This window comes from Myxocyprinus asiaticus, chromosome 29 (assembly GCF_019703515.2).
Source record: "Myxocyprinus asiaticus isolate MX2 ecotype Aquarium Trade chromosome 29, UBuf_Myxa_2, whole genome shotgun sequence".
NCBI lineage: Eukaryota > Metazoa > Chordata > Actinopteri > Cypriniformes > Catostomidae > Myxocyprinus > Myxocyprinus asiaticus.
In genome coordinates, this window is record NC_059372.1 from 32,561,100 (window position 1) to 32,576,556 (window position 15,457).

Genomic DNA, 15,457 nt, shown 5'->3' on the forward strand with positions numbered 1-15,457 from the left:
CAGATACCAAAGGTGTTATTTTACGACCACTTAGACTTATCGAATCTAATTTTTTTTTCTTTCTCTTTTTTCTTTTTTTTTTGTATGTTACGATGGCAAATGGAGGAAAGGTCACCAAGTCTTGTACTGCTCAGATAAATTACAAAAAATTATTAAATGAGGAAAATTTATTTCGGTCAAAAATGACCGAATACCATAGGAGGATTAAATGCAAGATATGCTCTATGATGCTGTCAATAACCAATTAAAATTGTTTTAACTTTATAAACAAAGTCCCTCAGTTTATAAACAAAATGGCAAGCCATTGCACCAGGATAAACGTAACATTTTCCAAAGTATAGCCACGAGACATACAATATACGTGTTAACATGGGACAAGTTTGTTAAAGATACTTACTAGCCTTGTTTGTGCAAAGATATATAAGATTTTTCACCTCCTCTTATGGACATAAGTGGAGGTGAAAACTCAGTAACTTTCAAATGAGATGCACAAAGTTCCCCAATGAAAATCTCTGGTTCTAGACTGGACTTGATCTGCATTTGAAAGACCATTATCTGAGTAAAAATGTGTAGTGTATGGAACTGCCTGGGAGTTGCGCTCCGGTTAGGGTGAAAATGAGTTTGCACTTTTTTGAGATATCTGCGTGGGGGATCTGTTTGCTCTGTGCATGCAAGGTATTCAGACAGCAATACAGTCCAATCTCCATTATATCTCTGCCATGTACTCTAGCAGAACGCATAATATGCCAAATAGCTGTGAACTTTGCCTCATAGAGAGTGAAAGTACAGCCATGAGTTTTAGAAGTTTAGATAAAGCTTACAACTGTAATGTTGAGTTTATATTATTTTTTCCGGTATTTGAGCACCAAAGAGCAGAAATTCTTTATGTCTGTGCGACTGTGATTAGTTACCATCTGGCTTCAGCCTGTTATTTTTGCAATCATTTTCTAAGGTAAATAATGTTGAATTGTTATGAAAATGAAATGATGAGCTCTGATCTCTCTGTGTGTTTTGTCACTGGTAGGGAGTCTTTCAGCACTTGTGTATCAGCATTCCATTACACCGATCTCTCTGCCCTGTGCCCTCCGCATCCCAGAGAAAGGTAAACAGAACAGTGCACATCAATACTCACAGCCAGCTCAACACACCATGCTGACATATCATGGTGCATTGAAAGCACTATCACAACTTCGACAAAAGTATAAGGTTATGGTTAGTTTCATATTTATGAAAAGGAGGCTTTTTGGGGTATTAAAAGGCATGAAATGAATGGTTGCTTTAAGCCTTCAAAAGTACAGCAACATTGTGCAAAGATTGAACTATCATTCAAAAGTTTGGACACACCTACTGTACTCTCAATTCTTAACTCTTACTATTTTTCACCATTTAAAATAATAGTAAAGTTATCAAAACTATTACATTTCACAAATGGAAGTATAGGAATTATTTAGTGATCATGTACACTCACTGAGCACTTTATAAGAAACACTATGGTCCTAATAAAGTTCCTGACGTGGTCTTCTACTGTTGTAGCCCATCCACCTCAAGTTTCAATGTATTGTGCATTCTGAGATGCTATTCTGCTCACTACAATTGTACAGAGTGGTTATCTGAGTTACCGTAGCCTTTCTGTCAGCTCGAACCAGTCTGGCCATTCTCCATTGACCTCTCTCATCAACGAGGCGTTTCCATCTGCAGGACTGCCGCTCACTGGATGTTTTTTGTTTTGGGCACCATTCTGAGTAAATTCTAGAGACTGTTGTGTGTGAAAATCCCAGGAGATCAGCAGTTACAGAAATACTCAAACCAGCCTGTCTGGCACCAAAAATCATGCCACGGTCTAAATCACTGAGATCACATTTTTTCCCCATTCTGATGGTTGATGTGAACATTAACTGATGCTCCTGACCCGTATCTGCATGATTTTATACACTGCACTGCTGCCACATGATTGGCTGATTAGAAAATCACATGAAAAATTAGATGTACAGGTGTTTCTAATAAAGTGATACACTCAGTGAGTATATATTAAACCAATCAGACCTATCTTATTCAGTATCTTCTTCAAAGTAGCCACCCTAGATTTCAGCTCTGCACACTCTGGTCATTTTCTTCACCAGCTTCACATGGTGAATTCTGAGATGCTTTTAAAACATTATTAAGGAGGTTCCCATGTATGATTGGCAGTTGTTGGCTGCATTTCTTCACTATCTTGTCCAACACATTCATTAAAAAAATACATAGAAATTCAAACATTCAAGCATTAAAGCAAAAGCTTATAGATCAAAGGGTCTTTTTCATGTCAGGTGTGTCCAAACATTTGACTGCTTCTGTATATGATTTTATATACTATAATGTAAACAAATATATGGCTGTTTCTTCAACTTCTGGCACTTTTAGCACTGTGTAGTTTTAGAAAGTAAAGTCTCATTAAAACATTTTTCACACTCATTAGTTTTTTAATAGGCCTACTATCAATGTGTATGTACATGCATCACAGAAGATTTGTCATTTTTCCTGAAAGCCATAAAAATAAAAAATAAAACACCACAGTGTAATTTTTAGCACATCGCAAGTTCTGTATTGTGTTTAATATAATTCTTTGATGGAAATGACAAATGTAATGTTTTTGAAAAAAAAAAAAAAAAAAAAATGGCTGCCTCCTTTGTCTTGCTAATGCTAATTTCATAGCCAATTTATGAATTCTAAAAACACAATTACACAAAATTAAAAAACACTTTTTGCGTAATTTGGCGAAATGAAAGCTTGATTGGAAATGATGGCCAGTAAAAATACTCAGCTCACAAGTGATATTTACCTTTCTGTTTTCTTCAAACATCATTTATCTCATATTTCTTCTTAAAGGGACAGTTTGCACAAAAATGATAATTCTCTCATCATTTACTCACCCTCATGCCATCCCAGATGTGTATGACTTTCTTTCTTCTGCAGGACACAAACTGAGATTTTTAGAAGAATATTTCAGCTATGTAGGTCTATACTGTGCAAGTGAATGGTGACCAGAACTTTCAAGCTCCAAAAATCACATAAAGGAAACATAAAAGTAATCCATAAGACTCCAGTGGTTAAATTCATATCCTCAGAAGTGATATGATAGGTGTGGGTGAGAAAAAGATCAATATTTAAGTCCTTTTTTACTATAAATGTCTACTTTTAATTTTACTTTCAGAATGTGTCAGAATGTGAAAGTGGAGATTTATGGTTAAAAAAAAAAAGACTGAAATATTGATCTGTTTCTCACCCAATAATATTGCTTCTGAAGACATTTATTTAACCTCTGAAGTTGTATGGATTACTTTTATGCTGCCTTATTTCGATTTTTGGAGCTTCAGAGTTCTGGTCACAATTCACTTGCATTGTATGGACCTACAGAGCTGAAATATTCTTCAAAAAATCTTTGTTTGAATTCAGCAGAAGAAAGAAAGTCATACACATCTTGGATGGCAAGAAAGTGAGTAAATGATGAGGTTCATTTTTTGAATGAATTACCCCTTTCATATTGAAAGTCTGGGTCTGGGACAAGGCTAAAACTGTCAAATCTGTACATAAAAGGCATTATAAAAGTACTAAAAAATAAATGATGAAGTTCTGGTAAAAAGTTTCCAATTTAGTTTTGATAAGACCTCCATATATATATATATATATATATATATATATATATATATATATATATATATATATATATATATATATATATATATATATATATATGTGTGTGTGTGTGTGTAAAAAAACCTGGTACCTGCAAGTGCCTGAAGTTGAAGTAACAACCATATATTATCACAAACAATTTGACTAAGGTTTGAATTGGAGAACACTGAACATAGGCTTTAAGGTATAAGTTATAAATTAATAAGCAGTATTATAATCTCAGACACTAGCCTATATTTTTTTTTCACTTCCTCAGATCCAATAGGAGAAGTCCCTGAGGTTCAGCCAGTCAGTAATATGAGTACAGCTGCAGACCTTCTCAAACAGGGAGCAGGTGAGTGTGTCCTAACGTTATTCTATTTTTAACCCATTTCTTTTGCCTTTTCCCTTTTATTAGTTGACGTCTGTATTTATTAATCAATCCCTCTTTCTCATCAGCCTGCAATGTGCTATACCTGAACTCTGTAGAGACTGAGTCACTGACAGGGCCCCAGGCTATCGCTAAGGCCACGGGGGCCACAATGTCACGCAACACTCGGCCCTCTGCCACAGTGGTCCACTTTAAGGTGTCAGCCCAGGGCATTACACTGACGGACAGCCAACGCAGGTATGGCCACTAACCCTAACCAAGTTTTTAAATGACCTAGTTATTTTTTACAAGGTACAACACACGTTCAGAATGTTCCTTTCTTTGCTTTTGAAAAGATTAACACATACCTTTCCAGTTACAGTATATACCAAAAAAGCGTAGCTCCACAAACTGAGCAATAGAAAGTTGTGGACAGGTTGTTAATACTGTCACTCAGAGTTAACTGTGAGAGGTTTGGGATTTGCAGGGTGTTCTTCAGGAGACATTACCCCATTAACAGCGTGACTTTCAGCAGTGTGGACCCACAGGACAGAAGGTAAGGTTGTATTGACAGAAGTGTGGTAACTGTCTAGTAACTGGTCTACAATGAGAGACTAAGGATTTTTTTCTTCCAAGTACTGGTTTATATGTCCACTCAACATATTTTTCCAAACAAGGCTGTTCTGCATTTTCTTTTTGAAAATGTATTCTATGTCTAATTAGTCTTATTATTTTTTATTTATTTTGTACATGTGTGTTTCTTGACTAGAACTAGTAGTAGAACTAAAATGAAATCTTATCGGCTTTTAACACAGAATAATCAGGTAGTGCATGAATGTTTCCCGGCTGCGCTGTCTGTCTGTGTGTCTGTGTTTATGCATGTTTTTTATTTTTATTTATGTGTGTACAGTTTCAGTTGTATGTAAAACACAAGCTTTGTGGCTCATGCTTTACAAATATCCTGCCCTGTGCTGACATGTTTTTTTCAATGATTACTTTGCGCCCTGTAAACTGTTTGGTGTCTGTGATTTTTATTTCGCAAAGAATTTGCTCACCACAGACAGGCTATCAGTGTGAGGCAATAATCTGAAACCAGACGTTATAGGTCAGACTTTCAAAATCACGTCACCTGGGGCGTAAGCAGAATTTGTCTTTTGAGTGGGGCTCCAAAAAACTTGGGCAAGACTGCAAACTGTGTGGGCTGGGGTGGGTTTGTGCCTGGCCAGCACTACACAACAATGATTATATGTAAAGCTCCAAAATGCAACCCCAAACCAATGTATGTTTGGTCCAAATCATGCTCTACATAAGTATGTGTACTGTATATGCAAGTGCTTCTAGCAATGCAAGAAAGTGGAAAAAAATGTCCTAGATGTTTAAAGTAATGTTCTGGGTTCAATTTAAGTTTAGCCCAATAGACAGCATTTGTGGCATAATGTTAATTCTTACAAAAATGTTTTACTCATCCCTCGTTTATTTATTATCTCAGTTCCAGTAAGGCACTTACAATGGAAGTGAATGGGGCCAGTCCATAAATATAAAAATACACAGAAAATGCACAATTCAAGAGCAAGTCATAAACCGTATATGTGTTAGCATGATTTTAGTGTGATAAAATTGCTTACTAATCATACCTGTGTAAAGTTATATCCAATAATACAGTTTTGTTGTCATGACAATGTAGAGCCAGTAAATGCTGTAATGTGATAAACGGTGTAACACCGGTAAATCCTTGATTTTATTAAGTCATGTTAACAAATATGTTTACATCTTGTAGCTATACTTTTCAAACCAACCTAGTCTCATTGAATGAACGTTACTATAACTCAGTTTTTGCAAACTGAGTTTTATGTGCTGCTTTCTACGTTTTACTGTAGTTTCCTAGTGAAATTAACACTAGAGGCGCAACAAAAACTGTGCGTTTTATTCACTTTCACACAAATCACGAGTACTATGGCTGTTTGTGACTTTATAAACACTTATTTTTTTGCTCTTTTACTCACACACTTCTATGTTATGATATCAAAACATTTGTACTACAATGTAACATTTGAAAAAAAAATTTAAAACTTGTTTGACAGACCCACTTACATTTACACACTTATTCAAGTGTATTTAGCTTGCGGCCTTGCATGGTAACTCACCAGATAAAGTGTTGGACTTGGAGACTGAGCGTCCAGCCCAGCCAAGGACACTCGAAAAAAAAGTGTCATAGAAGCGACACGATATGACGTGGTTGCTTCAGTAAATGTACATTTGCTTTTACGACACAATTGGTTTGGTTTAGGCATTGGCAGTGTTGGGGAGTAGCTAACTACATGTAGCGACGCTACTAACTTAACTACATTTTTCAGTAGCTTGACATTAGCTTAGCTGCTTTTAAAACAGAGTAGCTTTTCCAGTAGTGAACTACTTTTTCCAGCAAGTAGCGGTGTAACATGTCCAAACGCTACATCATGTTGGTCAGATTATAACTAATAGCTTTCCTTATTGCATAGAAGCCAAACTTTTACCGGCAAAACATCCGACAATCTGGCAACATATTTCTGTCTGCTGATCAGAATCAGGCAGCGCCGTCTTCTTTTGTAATGGCAGATCACAGACCAAAATAGTGAATTACCGTCATCTACTGAGAGCTTATTACAGCTCACTTGGATAAGAAGAGATTGTCTGATGGTTATGTAAAGCGAGCAACCACAGTTTGTTTACCTTTATAAGACGTACAGGGGCAGGTAAATCTGAAAATGGTAAAAGAACACCATTTTATTCTTCTGTGTAACAAAGAATGTTTCAGACACTTTGTTCTTAATAGATCACACAACAGCATATTTACCTTTACTATTTTTATTTTTTCCTTTTTCACACAATTTGGAATGCCCAATTCCCTATATGCATTTAAGTCCTCATGGTGGCGTAGTGATTCGCCTCAGTCCGGCTGGCAGAGGATGAATCCCAGCTGCCTCCGCGTCTGAGACCGCCAACTCGCGCATCTCATCACGTGGCTTGTTGAGCATGTTGCCACGGAGACATAGCGCATGTGGAGGCTTCACACCATCCACCGCGGCATCCATGCCCAACTCACCACACACCCCACCAAGAACGAACCACATTATAGCAACCACGAGGAGGTTACCCCATGTGACTCTACCCTCCCTAGCAACCGGGCCAATTTGGTTGCTTAGGAGACCTGGCTGGAGTCACTCAGCACGCCCTGGGATTCGATCTAGCGAACTAGCGAACTCAAGGGGTGATAGCCAGCGTCTTTTACCACTGAGCTACCCATACTCGCTTCTCATCATCTGTGCGTTATTGGGAGCAGCGAGTGAATTGTTATTATAATATTTATAAATATACAGTATATATTATTATAATAATTACTATCATGCAGAACTATTTGATTTCTCCATTTCTTAGCATTTAATTAACTATTATTTTCATGTAAAATAAATAACATGAATTATGGTATGTATTATTATGCAACAATCTAAGATGACCATCCGTCCACTTTTTTTGGACCTGAAGAAGGCGAACAAATATTTGTAGAGCAACCTCTGTACGTGACCTGTAAAGATGGCACTTGTATGCCAATGGCAAAAAAGTCAGAAAATACAATGAGCATGAACCCAGATGAGGTCTTTATTCACATATTATCCACACTAAATATTATGTGACAAGAACAAAAAATGCCAGCCCAAGGAGAGTTTGTCATAAAAATTTGATCTTTAGGGAAGTAGGCTACACTTGGCCACAGCAGGACTGAAAAGTGTGAAGCATAGTATAAAAATGATTTTTTAATGACATCTGATCTCTTTTGTTTTTATTTTATACTGTTGTATTTTATTTTATAGCCATTATAAACTGTATTAATGTTACTATTCATTAAATGTTTTAATTAAATTTAATTAAACACATTAAATGTATTTAATTAATACATTAATTAATAAATGTCATTAGTGTAAATTTTGTTATTAATATTATTGGTTTGATAGTAACATTAAAAAAATATTGCTTCATTAAGTAGCTTCAATGTAGCTAGCTACTTTTTGATAGTAACTTGTAGTGTAGCTAACTACTTTTTCAAAAGAGTAGCTTGACTGTAGCTTAACTACTTAAAATTATGAGTAGCTTGTAGCTTGTCAAACTACAGTTTCAAAGTAGCTTCCCCAACACTGTGCGTTGGTTAAAGGTAAGGAAGTCTGTTTTGTTCACCTCTCATTTATCTTTTAAAACACGATCAGTTTGTTTTAGGCGTTGGTTAAAGGTAAGGATATCTTTTGGGACACTACTGGTTAGGTTTATGTTAAGGTTTTAGGTTAGGGAAGTGCTAATTAGCTGGATATTTTAACTGGGAAACTGCAGCCTAATGTGTAATGAAGCATGTCGTTTTGGTTTACAAATATTTTGCCATTGTCACGTAAATTTCATGACATCAGACTGTTTGAAACTGGGTATTTTTTAATATTTATGGACTGGCCCCATTTGCATTGCTTCACTGTAACCACAATTTGTATTTTTTATAAATGAGGGACAAATCGAAATTATTTTTGTTGTAAAAATGCTGTCGATTGTGCTTAACTTGTTTTGAATCCGGAATATTCCTTTAAAATGTGGGGGCAAAGATTCACCCGTAATAAATTCCTTTTTTTTATTTTTTTTTTATGACATTTTAAATTTCATAATCTATTCTAAGCCTAAAACCCATGTTGTTATGTTTTTTTTTTTTTTTTTTTAAATCCTTCATTAAGGTAAAACAATGTCCCTGAAAATGTATTCCAGAGGGGAAATATTTCCCCTTAATAAAAAAAAGTTAATTTCTTACATTGCTGTTGATGTGTTTATAGCAAACTACCTGATTAACATCACATCTGGTTTAAAGACGGATATTTGAAGCCAACTCTGTCACCTCCTTGAGGACTGAGTTTTTTTTTTATCACCAGAGTAAGGCTTTATCACCACGCATGCATGTTCTGAATGAACAACGGGACCATCTGTGTTTGCATAATTGTGCAGAGTATGTTTCTGGCTTTGGAATGAGAGCATGTTCATGTGTGTGGCTGCAGCCATCCTTTTTGTGAACGTGTGAGTCTGTTCCTCAGTCTTGTCTCTGTCTCCCTCTTGCTGCCGTAGGTGGACTAACTCAGACAGCACGACCTCTAAGTAAGTCCACATGTTGATATGTGTGTCTTGTCTGGACTGTTACGAGAGCTTGTCTCTTTTCTGTATTGCTGCTGAGTGACTGATAGTGCATGTTCATTTAGTCTTAGATTACTGTAATACTTCTAATATTGATCAACCTGTTTGTCCACTCCAATACTGTAATACTCTCACTTTTGGTATTAGGTTTAACCAGTGTTTCTACCAAATAAAAAAGAAGCAGGCCTTGTTTTGGATATCACTCGTTATGCTGAGTGTATGTCTGACTGATATTTCTATCCACAATCACTTACTTGCTTTTCTGTTTTCTCAGAGTATTTGGTTTTGTTGCAAAGAAGCCCGGGAGCATGGCGGAGAATGTGTGCCACCTTTTTGCAGAGCTGGATCCCGAACAGCCCGCTACTGCCATTGTCAACTTCATTAACAAAGTTATGCTGGCACCACAGAGACGCTAGAGACCCAGGGAGAAAGATCATTTGTGATCTTAAGTTACACCACAGCACCTGCCTAAAATGGCTTTGTGCACTTTCTGTTAAACACAAATGACAACAAAGTTCAAGGGCTTCGCAACTGCATTTTACTGTCTAGCAACTTTTTGTTTGTAATCTAAGACAAAGGGCTTTACCATTGACTAACATGATACCAAAACAAACGAAAAGCCAAATATTTCAGAATGTAACCAGACTGAAGCAAACAGTTTGTTGAGGTCAAGCGGTTTTGCCTTTTGTTCATTGGATTGTGTAATTGACTTTATGAAATAAAATCACTCATAGCACCATGATTGCTAAACTATGTAGACTAAGCACCAGGGGTTTTCAGAAAAGATATCTATAAGGCACTGTTATTGACCCCCTGAATAAAATGTTATATGCACTCGGAAACATATACTGTACCTTGCACAGATATCAGTCTTTGCAGTACGACAATCAATCAACAGTTCATGTACATCACTTTTGTTCTTTATTCACTGTAACTTTTAGGCCATGTCCACACTAATCCGTTTTCGGTATGCGGTTATGGGAGGGCTTTTTTCAGACTGCATCCATTTTCAGAGGGGGGAAACACAGTTCTAATGTGGATGAGAGGCATAAATGTAGCTAAATTAATGCGTTTTCAAACGAAAATGTATTAGTAGGCCACATTAACACTAATCCGTTTTCAGTGTCACAATGTCATTGTTTCCCAACGTATACAGGTATGGAGAGTGTTCTCGAAACGCTCTGTTTCGATGGAGGGAAACGTAGTTCTAATCTAGCTAAATTTATGCATTTCTAACAAAAACTTAGTAGTAGTTCTTGTCCAAACCAATCCGTTTTTGTTTGAAAACTCTGGAATGATGCCGATAGGAAGCTATAAAATAAGTGTTGTTTGAAACTTCATCGCTTATGAGTGTTTTCGAAACGCTCCAATTGTGATGGAGGAAAAAAGGCCGTTCTAATGTGCATGAGAGGTTTAAACGTAGCAAAATGAATGTTTTTAACAAAAGCTTATTAGTAGGTCATGTCCACATCAATCTGTTTCTGTTTGAAAACTCAATTTATAGTTTCCTAACGCCAACGTTTTCCAAAGTATGCGGTTATGGAGGGCGTTTCTGAAATGCTCAGTTTTTGGTGGAGGAAAACACCATTTTAATGTGGATGAGAGGCGTGAATGTAGAGAAATAAATGCGTTTTCAGTTAAAAATGTGTTAGTATGTCACAACCACAGTAATACATTTTTGTCAAATTCCATTTTCAGTTTCCTAACCTGGAGTGTGTTCGAAACGCTTCGTTTTCAGTGAAGGAATATGGCGTTCTAATGTGGATGAGAGGTTTAAATGTAGCTAAATTAATGCGTTTTCAAATGAAAAACATATTAGTAGGCCACGTGCACACTAATCCGTCACTAATCCATAAACTCAGTTTTCAGTTTCCTGACATCATTGTTTTCCAAAGTATGTGGCTGTGTAGTTTTTTCGAAACGCTCCATTTTTGGTGGAGGAAACACCATTCTAGTGTGGATGAGAGGCATCAAATGTGTTTATAATCTAAAACTTAGTAGGTCAAGTCCACAACAATCCATTTTCATTTGGAAACTCCAACACCATTGTTTTCCAAAGTATGCGGTTATGGGAGAGTTTTTTTCAAACCGCTCCATTTTCAGAGGAGGGAAACAGTTCTAATGTGGATAGAGGCATTAATGTAGCTAAAATGCGTTTTCAAACCAAAACATATTAGTAGGCCACATAAACACTAATCCGTTTTTGTTTGAAAACTCAGGCAAAACAATTACATTGAAAACTAAGGCAACGTCCACGCTAATACGTTTCATTTGAAAACATTAATTTACGTTTACGCCTTTCATCCACACTAGAATGCCGTTTTCCTCTCCAGAAAATGGTGTTTAGAAAACGATGACATTAAGAAACTGAAAACCGTTTTCAAATGAAAACAGGTTAGTGTGGATGTAGCCAAAATTACTGGTCAAATAATGTTTTTTATTCAACAGCAAATTTCAAATGTGAAATTTTTTTATCCTTTTGACTGGAAAGGAGGTGCCATGGTTTCTGAATCTGGCCCGAAGAGTTAGCGAGCGATAGGGGAAGTTTGAGAGTGTTTGAGATGGAGGACCAGACATGGCGTAGTCGTTAAGCTAAACAGTCAATGTGCTGTGCTGGAGTTCCAGTGTAAAGAGAATCATTGCAAGTATGTAGTATAATGTCATAATGAGGGCTGATAGTCATGTAATTTGTTTGCCTTTATAGTAGGAAGGAATTAAATTTGTCCCCTTATGTTATGTAATATTTCGTGCACTGTTCACAAATAGAATAAAATACACCATCCACACGACATCATTTATGAAACATAAGCTTGGTCAGAACGTCATACATCATGCTGTACTGTTGTGCCTGCCATATTGTGTAGTGGAACATTATATTGGAATGTAATCAGTCTTTAAACTGATCAAGACAGGTGGAGTAAGTTTCCATCTTCATAACGTTTCAGTCTGTATTTCATGTTCACAGATTAAAAATTTCAAGAAGTTGTTTGTAACCAAAGACAATGTATTCATATGCTCTGTATTCAATTACGATTTAAGCTGTGCCATTTCTTTTACATACCTGTATCAAGTTATTGCTGTTTTTGACAGATAGTAAGACACGTCTATGACAACTTTAATATATTGTATTCTGTATTTTCTTATTGATCTTTGTATGTAGTAATATATTTTCTCACATGCAGCTGACTTGGAAAGTAAAAAAAAAAAACTACATGGAAGGACATTGATAAAAAAAAAAGATTTTTTTTTTTATTACCATATGCTATTTTTTCAGTGTATCCACAAATGATAAATATAATAAAGAAATGTAAAGTCATGGTACAAAATCTAAATTGATGATGTGTATTATTTTTATGCTGATGTAGCACCTAAAAGATGCTGACCTAAAGAGTCTGCACTATTCCTGTTCTCAATTGGGCCACTATTTATTCTAGATAATTCATTAAAAGCAAAAACGGGATATCTAATTATTGAAAATTATTTAAAATAAAAAAATAAACCTATTAATTATTTTTGGAATACTTGTTTTTTTGTTGATGGACCAAACAGAGATAAACATACATATGTCAGCATATACATTTTCACATTATTATACAAAGAAAAAGTTATTAATTATAAGGCCATTTATTCAGAAGTGTGGTACAAACTGAAATAGTTGATTTGAAATATATGCCATCCATTTCTTTTGGACGTGTAACATTCATAAATTATTCATTCTTTCCATTTCATCAGTTTGTTTGTGGTACAATTACAGTTTAATTACTCAATGCAATGAGTAGGACATTATATGCACTCTCTATTTTTATCTAAATTGACTAGCATGAAGACTTCTTAGTATTGGCCATATCAAAAGAGACAATGTAAACAGGGTACACAACATAACATCTTTCACAATCTTTGGTAGCTGTTGTTTTTATATAACCAAACTAGACAAAATATTTCTCTACTCAAATACAAAGGAAAACATTTGGCTTAGCTTCATTAGTAACTGAATAACTCGGTCTGTTGAAGATGAGACTTGAGTGCGTTTTGCGCCGTTTCGGTTTAAATGTTGTGGATGATAGAAATACAGTGACCTTCTGTACACACTAGTGAAAAACAAATCAAAACAGAAGCAAAAAGTAAAATTGAAAAAACATTCATCAAGTGCTGGTTATAAAATGTTCCCCTTAAGTTTGGTTTTGTGTTTGTGAAAAAAACAGAGGTAAAAAAAAAAGATAAACATTCACAATTTCAGTTTCAATTCTACCAATGAGCAGCCCGAAATTTAAGGCCACACGTTACCAACATGGCAACTAACCCTACAGTACTTGAGGTGATTCGAACTTGCATTTTCAATAAAGAGCATTCACAAGGTGAGAATTCGTAGTCTTGAGATTTCAAGGAGGCTAAACAAATCTGGTCCTAGACATCTTAGTAAAAAAGTTCATTCATACGGGCATAACATTTTCTTGGTTGACAGGGAAACAATCTACCCTTTAAGGTAAGCTGCTGATTCAATTCAGGTGCTGTAGTGTTTAATTTACAAACAAAATATGTGTAGCATACAGTGCACTCTTTATCTGCAAGTTGATGGGCAAACTTTTCTAATGTATAAACCTCAACACAGAGGAGCCCTTTAGTACCAGTGAGGTCAATCCATTGCATACAACACAAACAGGTTCATTGAAACAATAAATAAACGCTTGTTCCCGAGAGGAATAGTTGCGGCTTTAACTTTCATGTGTCAGGGTTCTCAGAGTCTGTTGGTACATTGGACAGATCTCAGCAGTGAATGTGAATGAGAATAAGTGATGGAGATGGTTTCAGGAGAAAGCCGGCTGACAGACCGTGTCGTGCTCATCGGTGTATTCAGCATGGTGGTTGGTATCTGGACTGTGCTGGTCATCTGTCTCAGGAGACATGGAGCCATTATAGTCCTCGACCTCCATTTGCTCCTCTTTAATTTGAGACTGATGCCTGTTCACACAATTCACATGAAGAATGTTTTTTTTGACTTGGCTACTTGGTTTGATATTTTGTTATCCAATGCAATGACAAACAAAATTTTAGGTGTGTTTTAAGAGTCCAAATACTTTTTGAGGCCACTGTATGGCTTTATATTTCAATGTAAGGTAATGTGTTGCGCGAAATCAGGATTTCCCTACTGTAAATCCCACATTTTTAGTCTTGTATTGAGTAACATTAGATGATCATCAGTGTTTATAGTGTGTGTTAGCAGACAGTGAATATACCGTGACTCACAGTGTGGGCAGAGGAGAGAGCTCCAGACTGGAGGAATCGCTGTGGGAGCAGTCATCCTGCTCGTGAGAAGTCATGTCCTCATGCATAGTGCTGGCCAGGGCCTTCAGACTGGACACTCCCATAGACGCAGAGCCATATAGGGGCAGACTGCTGTCCGCCATCGCTGCCTGAGGACAAACAGAATTTTGAGAGCATGAAAACTAACATTGGTATTTTACATAAGTTAAACATTAAGGACATGAAATAAATCTGTCATGGCTTTTAGCTACTTCAGTTGTAGGCTCTTCATGTCGTTTTGGGATCAAATGAACAAAGTTTGGGTTTAACCGGGTAAATTATAAGATGGCTTAAAGAATGAAGTGACATCAGTTGATGAGAATCTATACCTGCAGAGCAGATAGGGCAGGACTCTGACCCAAACTATTCTGGATGTTCTTCACCAGAGGTGATCTGCAAAAAAATGGCAAAAACACCATTAGCAACAATGTCCTCTGAAGAATCTGGACAAATAAACCTCTGCAACCACATGCAATCAACTTTCAACTGAAGATAAGATGCATGTTTACCCAGTGATCTTCTGAGGTCGCCTTTTCTGAAACTCCAACTCATCCACGGTCCAAACGGCCCCCTTCACATTCTCCACTCGTACGAAACACTTATGGAGACTGAGGTTGTGGCGAACAGCGTTCTGAGTTCACAGAGAAAGCAACGGGATTAGAAATCAGAACATCTAACTGGCATAGTGCACAGAAAGTCTTGAATATATATTGTCCAAGAGAAAAACAGTGTAGTTCCATGTAACTGTGAATTTACCTTCCACGTTGCTGCATTGCGTCTGAAATACGCAAATGTTCGAGTGAACCAGTTGTAGATTTCATTTAGTGTTAGCTGCTTTTCTGGAGACTCCAAAATGGCCTATAAATGGGAAGAGCAAAAAACATGTACACATCAAATGTACTGTCATGAAGTATAATTAGCTTGTGTCACTGAATAAGTGTC

The 15,457-nt window shown here is 36.5% G+C and overlaps 3 protein-coding genes across 9 annotated transcripts in view; 1 reads left to right on the plus strand and 2 right to left on the minus strand.

The window, feature by feature from the left end:
- tns2a (tensin 2a) overlaps positions 1-12,540 on the plus strand; it is a 106,082-nt gene extending 93,542 nt beyond the window's left edge. For 3 of the 4 annotated variants that reach the window (XM_051662278.1, XM_051662281.1, XM_051662280.1), the window contains exons 23-28: positions 1,025-1,102; positions 3,929-4,006; positions 4,111-4,279; positions 4,509-4,577; positions 9,149-9,178; positions 9,489-12,540. In XM_051662278.1, the coding sequence (XP_051518238.1) occupies positions 1,025-1,102; positions 3,929-4,006; positions 4,111-4,279; positions 4,509-4,577; positions 9,149-9,178; positions 9,489-9,630 (566 nt within the window). In that variant the 3' untranslated portion in view covers positions 9,631-12,540. The remainder of the gene's footprint in view (positions 1-1,024; positions 1,103-3,928; positions 4,007-4,110; positions 4,280-4,508; positions 4,578-9,148; positions 9,179-9,488) is intronic. The other variant, XM_051662279.1, reaches the window with a different exon arrangement.
- The window catches only part of LOC127420260 (forkhead box protein P1-B-like), a 120,539-nt gene that overhangs the window by 71,235 nt on the left and 33,847 nt on the right, over positions 1-15,457 (minus strand). Inside the window, exons 12-16 of the mRNA XM_051662341.1 lie at positions 15,272-15,373; positions 15,025-15,146; positions 14,845-14,908; positions 14,459-14,625; positions 14,044-14,173 (exon numbers count right to left, since the gene is read on the minus strand). Of these exons, the coding sequence (XP_051518301.1) occupies positions 14,044-14,173; positions 14,459-14,625; positions 14,845-14,908; positions 15,025-15,146; positions 15,272-15,373 (585 nt within the window). The remainder of the gene's footprint in view (positions 1-14,043; positions 14,174-14,458; positions 14,626-14,844; positions 14,909-15,024; positions 15,147-15,271; positions 15,374-15,457) is intronic.
- LOC127420231 (forkhead box protein P1-B-like) overlaps positions 10,229-15,457 on the minus strand; it is a 57,891-nt gene continuing 52,662 nt past the window's right edge. For all 4 annotated transcript variants that reach the window (XM_051662301.1, XM_051662302.1, XM_051662303.1 and 1 more), the window contains 5 exons: positions 15,272-15,373; positions 15,025-15,146; positions 14,845-14,908; positions 14,459-14,625; positions 10,229-14,173 (listed from right to left, as the gene is read on the minus strand). In XM_051662301.1, the coding sequence (XP_051518261.1) occupies positions 14,020-14,173; positions 14,459-14,625; positions 14,845-14,908; positions 15,025-15,146; positions 15,272-15,373 (609 nt within the window). In that variant the 3' untranslated portion in view covers positions 10,229-14,019. The remainder of the gene's footprint in view (positions 14,174-14,458; positions 14,626-14,844; positions 14,909-15,024; positions 15,147-15,271; positions 15,374-15,457) is intronic.